Source organism: Pteropus medius, unplaced genomic scaffold (assembly GCF_902729225.1).
Source record: "Pteropus medius unplaced genomic scaffold, Ma_sr-lr_union100, whole genome shotgun sequence".
NCBI classification, from domain to species: Eukaryota; Metazoa; Chordata; class Mammalia; order Chiroptera; family Pteropodidae; genus Pteropus; species Pteropus medius.
Window position 1 is genome coordinate 1,469,077 of NW_024342647.1, and position 13,413 is coordinate 1,482,489.

The window sequence follows — 13,413 nt, forward strand, 5'->3', positions numbered from 1 at the left end:
CAGTTCTACTTGATTCTAGAGCCTCCGGTATTTCCACCAAACTATGCTGCACTAGAAGAACAAAGTATAGCACCTTAATTATAAAATTGTTATAATCTGCATAAAAGAAAAATTACTACACGTGCAATTAAAGGAGGGTCTTTTTTCTCTTGGCCGACATCAACTTTGGACATTTAAATTGTGTTATTCAGAAGAACTAGAAATACAATTTTCCTGTTTTGTTCTTGCCTCCTTTGAAGAGAATTTTACCTTTTTGAAATGGCATCAGACATGCTGAACTTATTTTAGTTCAAATGATTGTCATCTATTCCTGCCACTTTTAACCAAGTGATTTAGAGCTCACTAGTGACATATTTACTGCCTTTGCAGGAATTCATATGAATCTACACAAGAATAAAGAAGGATGGAAAATTCCAACGTTAGAGTATTTACAAAGATTTTAATTTAGATAGTATACATTTCAGACAACAACCACGGATGTAATAATGAAGCTTTCTAGACCCTGATTCTTTTCACTATATTTCTTTAACACTTATTTTTAACTTGCATGCTCTTAAAGCAGAATATCATGTCAACATGCCATATCAACTTCCACTCCCATGTATTTCTTTTATTGTTTCTTAAAACTAGATAATTTTGTCTTTTACATTTCATTCTCTGTTTTTATTTTCAGAAGTTATTGTTCCAACACCTGAAGGTTCTACCATTTTGGTTTCCAATGCCTCTTTGACCACCTCAGTGCCCACCCCTGTTATAAATAGTACCTTTACCCCCGCAACCCTGCAAACTATCTTTTCAGTAAGCTCTGCTGAAAACAGCACATCAGCTTTAGCTGATGTATCATGGACCCAGTTTAACATCATCATTTTGACTGTCATTATCATTGTGGTGGTGCTGCTGATGGGATTTGTGGGGGCTGTGTACATGTACCGGGAGTACCAAAACCGGAAACTCAATGCCCCGTTTTGGACCATCGAGCTGAAAGAAGACAATATCAGTTTCAGCAGCTACCATGACAGCATTCCCAACGCAGACGTGTCAGGATTGTTGGAAGATGATGGCAATGAAGTGGCTCCCAATGGGCAGCTGACCCTGACGACACCCATGCACAACTACAAAGCCTGAGGAGCCAGAACTCTTCTCCACAGTGCTCACTAAGACAGTGTCAGTCTCTGGACCAGACAAAGCTGGGTAGATTTTGCTGAGAAAGCAAAGGCATATAGTGCATCTGAGATTTTCAGGTACAAATTCATAATGTATTTATACTATTCCTCTTAGTTTTCCTGTGAAGATCTGAAGTGGTCACTGTCAATAAGGACTTGAAGTAAAGTATATTTTTGTACCAAACCACATGGGAGTAGAGAAAGGCTAAACCCCATAGTGCAGCCCCAATCCACTTTGACCTTCAAATAGACTCCTGGGGAGTGTCCACTCAACCAGCGGAAACAGGATGATGGATGTGGAGGGGGAGAGGACTGCCGGAAGACTTCATTTCCATTCCTGAAACACATTTTTTAAAAGGAGAGTCAGGGATGGTATTCGTTTTACTGTACTGAAAGACACTGAGGAAAAGCTGATGTCGGGGCTGTATCACAATAAACAATCTTGATTGTTTCCAGAATAGGATCAGAAAAGTTCCAAGAAGGTCTTTAGAAGGGTTCCACGATTCTTGCTTGGATTACAGCACAGGATAAACTTCTAATGGTAGAGAGAGGAAGGCAACATCTGGGAACAGGAAGCCGATAGTTCTCCTTAGGGTCTCAGTGTAAATGATAAATTGTCTAGAAATAAGGAATATTCCTGCCTCTAGGAAATAAGGTGTATATAGTAAATGTAGCATATCTGGTCAACATTGTATTTGTATCTATTTGTAAAAAAAAATCACGTCATATTTTATCATCTAGAATGTATTTGTACAGCAGTTGATGGCGTTGTAAAAAGGAAATATGCAGATTGGTTAAAAATACTGTAAAATAGATGGCAATATGGCTAGAGCTGGGACTCTGGTGAGCATCAGTCATTTTAGTCCCTCTTTGGACATTGTTGAAATTTATAAGAGGTTGAATGTTTCTAATCTTTCTTTTCATTTCTCAATCTAAAAGTAGAGTTATGTGTTCTTTGACTTATTATAGATTCAAGCAATAGATTTTGAAGTGGATGATTATTAAGCTGGGACACGGGCTGCACTCTCCATGCTACTCACCTAATTAGACATTAGCTATTCTATATATTTCACATAGATTAATGTAGAACATATCCTCATTAAAAATGGGTTTTTTAAATGTAAAAGATAGTCTTCCAAAGGAATTAGAATATTTTAGTTCCAAAAGAAAAGCCATCATATCACTTGGGGTCCCCTGTTTTCATGCCCGTGAAATATTTATATTTCTTCTCTCCCCCCCACCCCCACCCATAGAAAAATACCTCCTACATTTAAACATAGCCTATCACTCATATGCCATGAGGCATGTACCATCTCTCTGCAGTTTTACCATTCTGTCTTCTTGTCCGGTTAGGGGTAGCATTGTAGTTGAGTGGATATGGTTAGTCCTGGCTTTTAGATGCACTTTTCTCTTAGAGGACGTCTGCTGTCGCTCTCATCTATCATGATATTGACAGACTCTGGATTAAATAAGCCAGGAAAAGTGGCCAGAAATCAAATATAGGTACGTGTTAGGGGAAACGGCAAACTGTCAAGTGGTAGGAAGAAAAAATCAATAGACCCAGGAAATCCAAGTTGACAACTTGGCCTAACTTCCCCAGAGAAAAACCTGGAATTTGGCCGTACCTCTGTAGGAGGCCACTAAGTTGTTCTCAGGGTTCGGAGATGATGCTCCGGAGGATGAACAGGCAGATAAGCTACTTCTGGTAACCTGAGGTGCTTTGGATACTTGGCCATTGCTCATGAGAGTATAGATTACTTTATGTTACATTGTATTAAAATAAACCAATATTTCTATAGCCCTTTCAAGGCATCTTTCCATATGTGTGTCTTTCAAACCTCATCGTAGCCCCTGAGGGAGTAATTGTTATCCCCATTTTATAGATGAGGTTAACTGTCTTGTTCAAGGCTACACAATATATCATTATTAGGCTTGGAATTAGGACTCTGAAGCACATATACTTTCAACTATATGCTAATGCAGAAATTGCCTGGCCACAGACACAGAAGGCTGAGAGGAAGAGTTCCATCTGTAAATGCTTCTAATTGTTCTAAGTACAAGGTGCCATCTAGGGCCATATGGCTACGAAGGAATTTGTGGAAAGAACACAGGATTACTCTCTGAAGCCAGGAGATAAGAAAGTAAAAACACCAGTTTGTGCTTCACTAAAGTGAACTAGCCCTTCCAAGCAGGGAGAGAAAACCTGCTTTCCCTAGCAGCTGTCAATTATGTGTGTGCAAGGCTGTGTGTTGCACAATTTTAAGGAACTGTGCAAAGTGGCGTACTTACCTGCCTTTTCCCTAGATTACCACCCCTGTAAAGCCAGGGATTTAAGATGTTGAGAAGTAAACATTTGTTAAACAAAAAGTTAACCCAACAGAGAAAGAAGGATTGTTTATTGGGATCTAAGAACCAAAGCCAAATAGTTTAAATTTTGGCCATTCCTTGAAACAGACTTTAAAAGATATCACAAAAATTGAATCACAAAGAATGTTTATCTTTAAAAACTTGCAAACAGTCCAAGATCATGTTTTTAATTTTTCCCGCTGAAAAAAATTAAGGACTTAAATTTTTAAAATTAATGTTATTTTGTGTCCTTTGCTTTTTGCTGGTGGAAATAATTTTGTTTTAAAATAATCAATCATGAAGTGATCTACCACAAAACCAGATGAGAAAACCAGTATGGAGTGCATTACACAATATTCATTCTTCTAAAGGCACGACCCCCGTGAACTGTGGCATTCAGCACCAGGCTCCCATCAGTCCTTTAGGAAGACTAATATTGGAATAGTCTTTGTCTAAAGATTAGAAATGTGTTTATTTTCAAATAAGACAAGACTAGTGTGAATCTTATTGATAAATGAGAAGGATACAGGTATTAAGTGATACTTTTATCCTCATTAACTCATTTTAATAGGCCTTTAAGCATTTCTGACAGATGCCCTAGGTAGTGTTGTTAGGTATGTCTGTCCTCCCTTATTCCCTCCCTCCCTCCATGCTCTAGCTCCCAGAGGTCTCTTAATGGAATTTCTCCAGTTATAGAGAAAAATAATAAAAACTAAACCTCATTTATACTAAAGTCCTATGGACTTACTGTGTTACTCCTAGGGATACCTGAATTTTCAGATAGGAGAATAGAGCAGATAGAAGGCAAGAGAGATATTTTGGGAGAGGATTCGTAGAAGCATAAAATTATATGGCACTTTCTAGCCCCATATATTCCCAGGAAAATTGACCATTAAAAAAACACTTGGTGACTCATGAGTTTGTTTGGGTCAGCTGAATGCCTTCAGGACATTTAGCCCTTGTACCATTTTGGCGGCAGAGAGCTAAACCAACAGTACTTCCTCCTGAGAGCCTCAGCTGGGATTGGGTTATTAGATCATTCACCTTGGTCCCATGTTGCTTGTAGGGTACATGGTGAACATAACACCACTTGTAATGAATATTCCTGGCTCATACATTTTGAGGTATGTGGGTAGGAGCTTAATTGACACATCTCAAGGAAAGCTCAATGACAAAAGTTCGGAGAAGTAAAAAACAACCCAATATAACTTATTAGAGCAAGGAAAGCATTTCCGGCCTCATCCGTGAAGAACCTTTGGTCTGTTATGATGCTGACAGTAAGGAGTTTGGGATCTAAAACGAGTTCGGTGAAGTGCAGGAGAGTACTGGAAGGCCAGTGCAAGTTTTCAACCCTGAGCCAGTGACTATGCCACGGGGAAAAGCAGGAAGAACACACTGATTCATCTGAAGAAGTCAAATAATACCAAACGGACTAAAGGTTATGGATCATCAAAATGTCAGTGGTTGAATGATGGTTTTTCAAAGACATTTGGGAATCTTTCTTGCTACTTGTGCGTACGCAGTGACTGCGACAGTAGCCCCAGCACGTGAGCCCAGGGATTCAGATTTAAGTAAGTCCAAAAGGTAAATGATTTAAAGTTAAATTTTAATGTTGGGCACAAGCACTCTGTAATACATTAAATTTCAGCCCAAGCAATTAGGGAATGTTTCTGAAGTGTTAAACTTGTATTTATGTCACTAAAATTCTAACAAATTTAAAAACGTGTCTCATACATATGCTGTACTAGGCTTCATGATGCATTTCTAAATTTGTGTATGATTTGAATATATAAAAGAATTTATACAAGAGTGTTATTTAAAATTATTAAAAAATAAATGTATATAATTTGTACCTATTGTAGATTTGTTTTACTTTTTTTATGTGGTCAGAGTTGTTGGATGTCTTTTAATATATATCAGAGATCATTTATTTTTAAACCACTTCATGAAAATCATTGAACTCTTCATTTACTGACCATACTTCTTAAGAAGTTCCTTTAAAGAATGTTTTCTACTTAGGAAAAATTGCCCCATGAAGAAGATTCCCCCTCTTAAAACAAAACAAAACAAAACAAAAACAAAAACAGCATACCTTAAGAAAAAGGCATATATTAACATATAGTCTTGTTTGTGCTTTTGCTTTTTGCCTGTGATCCTTGGGATTTCCATGAAAATGTTATAGAAAGCACTTGCTCCTTTTGGATTTCTTTTTCATACATGTAAAAAATTTCCTTTAGTACAAATTCAAAGGGCCACAACCAAGTTCTATGTATTTATTAGATAACTAGTAAGGAGAATACACCTTTATTATTTTGAAGTACTGTTGAAGACCCTCTATTTTGACAAAGTTCAATGGTGTTTAATGGGATGCCACTTAGAGATCCAAGGGATACTTTGAAAAAGAAGAAAAACTAAGGCCTTTTTTTGTGCTGAGATTTTTATAAACTTCAATTGGTTTATTCAACTTCAGTTGCTGATATTTAATCTTTAAAACCATTTTTTATTTTCTAGGTCACACAAGAAAACAAGTTTTATTACTTTATAATCCCACCTCATATTTATAATACCACCATATATATACATATATATCCTATACCTGTAGTTCTATGATATGCGTGAATTGGGTATTATTCTAAGGAAACAGAATAAGCATGGCAGAAATCTAAGCAAATTAAAATTTTAAGAAAAAGTAAATCTATAAATTTACCACAGCAAGAGGAAACATTGTCAGAAACATTACTTTTATAATATTTTTAATTCTTTTGATAAAAGTCTATCAAGTAAGATTGCATTATAAAAATTGGCTGTATTCAGTTTTGATAGTATAAGTTGTATATGTTTTAAAAAATTACACATGCTTTATTATAATTGAATCAGTAACTTCAGAGTAACAACTGTGCTTGGTTACATAAAAAATAGTTAAGCTAAATTCAAAACAATGTTTTTCATGAGATGATAGTATGTCTTAACTGATAAACTGAAAAGCAACATTCTCAGTGAATGTTAAAAAATCATAATTTTGTTAGTTTTTCAAGGCAATTTTATGAAGAAATTGTCATAATTATTGTACAGGCTTTCTTATACCCCCGCCTACAAAATGAAAGTCATCAGAAAATGTTAAATTTAAAATGTGTTGCCTGCTTGTGTTAATAAGTAGATTTAAAAATCTTGTAGGTTGAATGCTGAACTTCAGACAGTTGCAGAAAAAAACGGCAAAATATTTTCTTTGTATGTAGTAAGAGTAGGTTTGGGTAATAAAGGAAGTGTTTGGGAGGAAATCTCCTTTTGTGGTTTCCTTTGTGTTGTCAGACCAACTGCTAAATTTTTATACAACAATGTTGTTTTTCTTAGTCTCTGTCCCAAGTCAGGAAGAGTCTTGGCCTTTCCTTAGGTTCACTGTCATTCTAACCCAACCATGTTAAACTCATATATAACTTCTTATATATGCCAGCTGTATGATGTCTTTCTTCCTTTGTTGGTCCTGTTTCTTCTATCTATCACATCCCGGAGAATGTTCCTTCATTCTTTACAACCCCTTGACAAAAGAAAGTTAATCAATCCTAATTCTATCTCCATTTGTCTAATGAATACTTCTCTTATTGCATATATTTATTTTATTGTATATACTTGTTATTTTATGTCTTCCTCAGTGTATTCCTTGAAGCCAGAGCATTATCCTATCTCTAGTACCTGGCGTAGTGCTGGCACATTGTGGCTGCTCAGTAAATGGTGGTTTAAAACAAAAAGTACTTGACAGATACATACGAGAGGTGATATGTGAATTTATTTAGTGAAGTATTATAAGAAATCATATTCAGTGGGTAAGAGAGGTCAGCATATCGGCTTCAGAGGGTCTGAGAAACTCTTGAAATCATGCTTTTTTTTTTTGTGAATACAAACAATTTGTGTGTGTGTGCGCTTTCTAGAGAAAAAGGTCCATACTCTTAGTCATAGTCTACAAAGTATCTATGATCCCAAAAGGATTGACAACTACATGAGTGGGGATTAATTTGTGTATTTCAGTAATAACAACCCTCCCATCAAATGTAAATCAGTACGGCCTTGATATAAGAAGTCCACTTCTGGGACTCTCTTGTAAAGAAATGACCTAAAAAGCAGAGACTTCTGTGCAAAAATGTCGTCTCCCCTGCCCCCAGAGTTGTGTATAAAGTTAAAAAAAAATTGAGACAAACTCTAGGTGTTACTAACAGGATGTGGCTTAGTGCCACATCTTGTTGAGATAGCATACAGTCATTAAAAAGAATAAAGAAGAATGATTAATAACCATCAAAATTAAGTGAAGAAAAACAGGATCTCTTGAAGAAATGCATACAGTCCCACCTCTAATATATAGTTTAGAGAAACTTTTATCTACATTTCAAATTCTTTATTGAAGAATCATTTGTTAAAGCAAAATAATTTGAAACACCCCAATTGTCAGTAGAATGTATAAACTGTGGTCTATCCGTATACTTTGAACAGAATTTTATGCAGTAGTCAAAAATGAATGAATTACAACTATATACATCAATATAGATGAATCTCAAAAACATAATGCCAAGTAAAATGAATCATAGAGAATATATACAATATAATTTATGTAATGGCCAAAAATAGAAACTGGACTATGTTGCTTAAATATGCATACATATGTAGGAAAACTATAAAGAAAAACAAGGAAATGATTAATACAAGAGTAAAGATAACTTTGGAAGGGAGCGGGGATGCACAGATAACTTCAGAAGTATTGGTAATGTTCTTTAGTAGTGTGTATGTACATGCATTTTCATCGTATCCTTTTAAAAACACGATGTGTGAGTGTATATATGCACATGTGTACTCTGGTATATATGTAACATTTTGTAGTGAAAAGTTTTAATAGGATATAAACTGATGAATACAGTATGAGTTCAACTATGTTGGAAAAATACACATAGGAAATGTTTGGAAGGAAATACCATAACTTGGTGATATCTATACTAATGAAACAAATCCACTGCGTTTTATTTTATAATGGTAAAAAAATAAATTCACAGGATATAGAATCCTAAATGTTTATGCACTTAATAACAGAGCTATTACCTATTATCAATCAATGTAATTCAAACAGACTGAAAAAGAAAAATCATATGATCATCTCAGTATATGTAGAAAAAGCATTTGACAAAATTCAATGTTCATTCATGATAAAAAGGACAGCAACAGAGTAGATGGTGAGATGCTCTAATATCAATTTATCAGTTTGATTAGAAAGCTAGGACTGTCTTCATCTTTTAATCCAATGGCCAAGCACAGGCCCTGGTACCAAAAAGAGCTCAATAAATATCAGTGAATGAATAAGTGATTGAATCAGCTGTACTGCAGTTTTTACACTGGTAAATGTGGTAACAACATGTAACTATACTGCAGTTTGTAGGCTTTGAGTTTGAGAAAGTCTAAGCCCCAAACCAGATAGACTGTTATTTTGGGCAGCACCGAGTCACTTATAAGTAGGGATGTTTGTGAGTGACCCCGAGAACAAACAGCACAACTTTTCCTCTGGCAGAATGGTGCTGATGAAGCTCATTCCTTCTGGGTGGAGAGATCTTGCCCACAGACTGGACTGCATGTCCTCAAACACTGTGGCATGTGCTGACCGGGCAGGAAGCAGACTCGGCCTGCTACATGGATGCTTTGGGTGCCCTCCCCTTCCTGCTTTTATTTTTAGTAGCTTGCAGAGCCAACAGGCTATAGCTCAGCTTTTTAATTTCCCCCAAACATTTTCTAAATGAGCCATTGTTATCTTTCATCACCATGGCTAGGGGATTATCCGGCTTCATTTTAAGAGGCTATTTTTACCAAGAGATGAGATTCTTCCAGACAAGAATAAAGTTATTAATGGTGGTTTATTAAAATTCTGTTTTAGTTTAGATAATCATTTTAGGGTAATTAAGCAAATTGTATAGACTCCAATGGGACATTAATCCCCAAAGAAATCATGTGAAATGGAGAGGTCTTTAAATTCTGTAGCAAGGATCAGAGTTTGCCAACAGTGACATTTTGAATTTCCTTTGGTAAAAATGAAAAGGGAGCCATGTCAACAGGTATTGGTCCTGGGCGAAGAATTAATTTCATTTCCTTAGAATCTGTACCTCCCCTTTCTATATTAAAAGAGATCACTAAACTATTAAATCAGAGAGCTATGGATTCTAGCGTGGGCCTCACAACCATAGGACCCTGAGAGAGTTAACAGACGACTCAGTCCTATTGTCCTCGCCTGTGAAAGGTATAACGATGCTGACCTCGTAGGGCTGCACTGAGGTTAAATGAAACCTTACATATGAAGCACCCCAGCACACAGTATGTCTACAATGAATGATAATTCCCTTCCTCTAGACCTTTAAGAGGTCTTCAATAAAAGCTTTACCAAAAAAAATGCAATGCTATTCTTCTGTAATGAATTGGAGAATTGGATCGGGTACCAGGTGGCTTGTTTTCTGTTCAGTACTGGAGTAAGGCCCCTCTTAGGTTTTAGGTATATTTGGAATGAAATGAGATACTTTTCTAAGTTGAATTGCTGCTGTTTCAGCAGGTGGTGTGGGGCCAGGATGGCATCCCCAGGAGGCTCAAGTAGGTAGCATGGTATCTTGTAGGCTTTCCTGAGGTCTCACAGCATTCACGAGTTGCCATGTTTGCCCAGAGAAATGGATGGGAAGTGGGTACAGCACTGTCCCCTTATCTGTGGTTTCACTTTCCACGGTTTCAGTACCTATGGTCAACAGTGGTGCGAAGATGTTAAATGGAATATTCCAGAAAGAAAGAAATTGTAAGTTTTCAATTGCATGTTGTTCTGAGTTGTGTGATGAAATCCTGTGCCAACCCGTTCTGTCCGGCCCAGGACGTGAATCATCGCCTTAGCTAGCGTATCCATAGTGTATATGCTACCCGCTTCTTAGTCACTTAGTAACTGTCTCAGACACAGAGAAAGAGAAACTGCATTCACATAACTTTTATTACAGTATTTTGTTATAATTGTTGTTTTATTATTAGTTATTGTTAATCTCTTACTATGCCTAATTGCATAGATAGATATAGGAAAAACAAACTATATGTAGGTTTCGGGACTGTCTGCAGTTTCAGGCATCCACTGGGGGTCTTGGAACGTTTTGCCCGAGGATAAGGGAGGACTACTGTATTGTGAAGTGAGGAGACACAGGCCTCGAGGTCTGCATGTTTCGGTTGTAATCCATGCTGTTCTAAATTTACAGAGTGAACTGGGCAGGCCAGTGAGCCTATCCAGGTCTCCGTTTTTCCATTGGTACATCCAGGAAATTTAGGTAAATGTTCTCTCCGAGGGCCTTTTCACTCTTGTATTCTATTAGGTGGGCAGAAAGAGTGCTTGGGATAAGATCATTAATTCTGATTAACATTTATTAGTTCATTCTTTCACCAACATTTATTAAACACCTACTATCTGCCAGGCACTAAAATAGATCCCAGGATTCAGAATTAAAGGTCTCTGCTCTGGAAAGAAGCCAGACACAAAAGTGTTCATAGTGTGTGATTCCAGGCATACGAAACGCTAGAAAAGGTCAGTCTTTAATGACAGAAAGTAGATCGGTAGTCTCCTGGGATGGAAGGGAGATTCACTAGGACTGGATCACAGCGGAACTTTTTGAGGTGATGGAAATGTTTTACACCGATCCTAATACAGAAACCACTAGCCTCATGTGCCCATTTAAGTAAAATTTTAAAAAATTCAGGTCCTCATTCTTTTTTCCAGGGTTCAACAGTCACACGTGGCTAGTGGCCACTCTATTGCACGGAGCAGGCTTAGAAGATGCCCATCATCCTGGGACGTTCTTTTGGAGAGCACTGTGCTCTCTCTTGACTGTGGTGGTGGTTACGTGGGTGTCTAAGTTTGCCAAAGCTCATCAGAACGTACACTTAAAATGGATGCATTTTATTGCATGTCAATTATATTTTAATAAAATTGATTTGAAATAAAGTCCTACTCTCTAGAAGCTCATAGTCTAATAGAGCAGACCGCCAAGTTAAGTTATAGAGCTGTGTAAGTGCCACAAAAGGGACAAGCCCAGGGTGTCCTGGAAGTCCAGATGTGGGGCAGCTATGCAAACAGGGTCTTCTTAAACCATGGTTGGGGGAACTCTGGGAACTAGGCAGAGAGGGGGAAAGAAAGGTGTTCTAGACAATAAGATCCACTAACACAGAGTTCTTTAGGTGAGTTAGAAAAATGTGCCCCTCTTTAGGAGGGACTCAGCTAGAGCATGGACTGGATTTCAGCCTCCACCCATCCTTTGGCTGAGTGTCCTCATGCGAGCCACAGCCTGTGCGGTGTCCTGGTGGCCTGCCACACAGGGCAGGAGGCATATGCGAAGGCAAAGAGCCTCGCATTCATCACTCTGAGTAAGCAGAGGCTGCGGCCATTTGCTTGCGGTCCTTCTCCCCTAGGTCCTGACCTGCTCTCTCAGTAAAAATTCACTGCATTTAAGGGAGAGGCAAGTTTGCCACCATCTCCTGTAGGTCACCATCAAGACATCAGTGCTTCTTTTAGTCTGCAATACGTCCAGACGTCCAGACGACTGATTGATTCTATTACCCTTCTTTGCCTACAGCTACTGCTGTTTTATTATTCAGATATGCAGCTGGGAAGGGTGCTCCAAAGGTGTTCCCTGGGGCCTTAGGATAACTTTCCCAGTGGCCTCTGACTCATGTCCAGCTTCCGGGTTTAGATGAAGTGGGATCTGGCCATGGTACTGAGGACGATCAATTTAGGCAGGGAGATCTTGATTTGGGATAATCTAGGCCTTTGGTAAGTCTCAAAAAAAAAAGTTCATGAGCGTCAGCTTTTGAGGATTAGAAGATTGAAGTCCAAATTCTTTTCTCTGTGACTAGATTGCTGTATGACTCTGGGAGAATTGGGTCACGTCTCTCGAGCCTCAATTTCCTTATCCATAAAGGATAACAAACTTGTCTCTGAATTGTGAGAGGGCATCGAGGGGTGAAGAATGCGACATGGGCTCGGAAAATGGTGTTGCATCAAGAGCTATTTTATTTCTCCTGGCCTTAAAAAGTGTGAAACTAGTCCCCATACAGTGTGTACAGGTTTCTGTCCTGCTTTGGCAGGGCATTGACCTTGCTTGTAAAACAGCTTTCCCCAATGGCTCAATCAGAATGACTCAGTCTCTTCTCTTTGTGCCCTCTGGAATCCTACTGTTATTTTCTTACAATGAAGTATTGTAAGATGTTTTACTTTGATTTATAATTACTTATGTGCATTTTAACCAGCTTCCTGAAGGCAGGATACCAGTAATTCAGCCAAAGTCACTATGACATAGTGATTAACAGCATGGGCTTCGGAATGAAATCTGGGCTGAGCTCCCAGCTCCACTGCTGAGTTGCTGGGTGGCCAGGCGCATCCCACTCCTCTCTGGGCCTCAGTTTTGTCAACTGTAAAATTGGAGCATAATCAGTCCCTGTTTCATATGGTTATTTGCGAAGATAAGTATAAAGTTTTAACGCAGTGCCTGGAACATCGAAAGAGCTCAATATGTGGTAGCTAACACCAGTTATTCAGGGACTGTCAGGGCTGACGGGGGCCTTGGTATTGTAGTCTAATGCACTGAGCTTACAGATAAGCCCAGAAGGTTGAACTGGCAGGTCTATGCAGACATCATGATGTGTGTTACCCTCTCTAGCCCAATAATCTACATGCTGTTCCCTTAATAGGGGGCATTTCTCTCATTCCTCTTCCCATCTTGAGAAGTCAGGGCTTTGCATTAATTTGACACACTGGCATCGAGCACCTACTATGTGCACCGCCTCCGGTTAGATATTGGTCCTAGAAGGCCTCACTGGCTTAGTGACCCAACATGCAATGGAGAAGACAGTGGGCACTAACTGG

The 13,413-nt window shown here is 38.3% G+C and overlaps 1 protein-coding gene across 1 annotated transcript in view; it reads left to right on the top strand.

Annotated features, from left to right (window-relative positions):
* The window catches only part of MEGF9 (multiple EGF like domains 9), a 91,009-nt gene extending 85,648 nt beyond the window's left edge, over window positions 1-5,361 (top strand). The window contains exon 6 of the mRNA XM_039866754.1: window positions 674-5,361. Within this exon, the coding sequence (XP_039722688.1) occupies window positions 674-1,125 (452 nt within the window). The 3' untranslated portion in view covers window positions 1,126-5,361. The remainder of the gene's footprint in view (window positions 1-673) is intronic.
* Window positions 5,362-13,413: the final 8,052 nt, after the last annotated feature.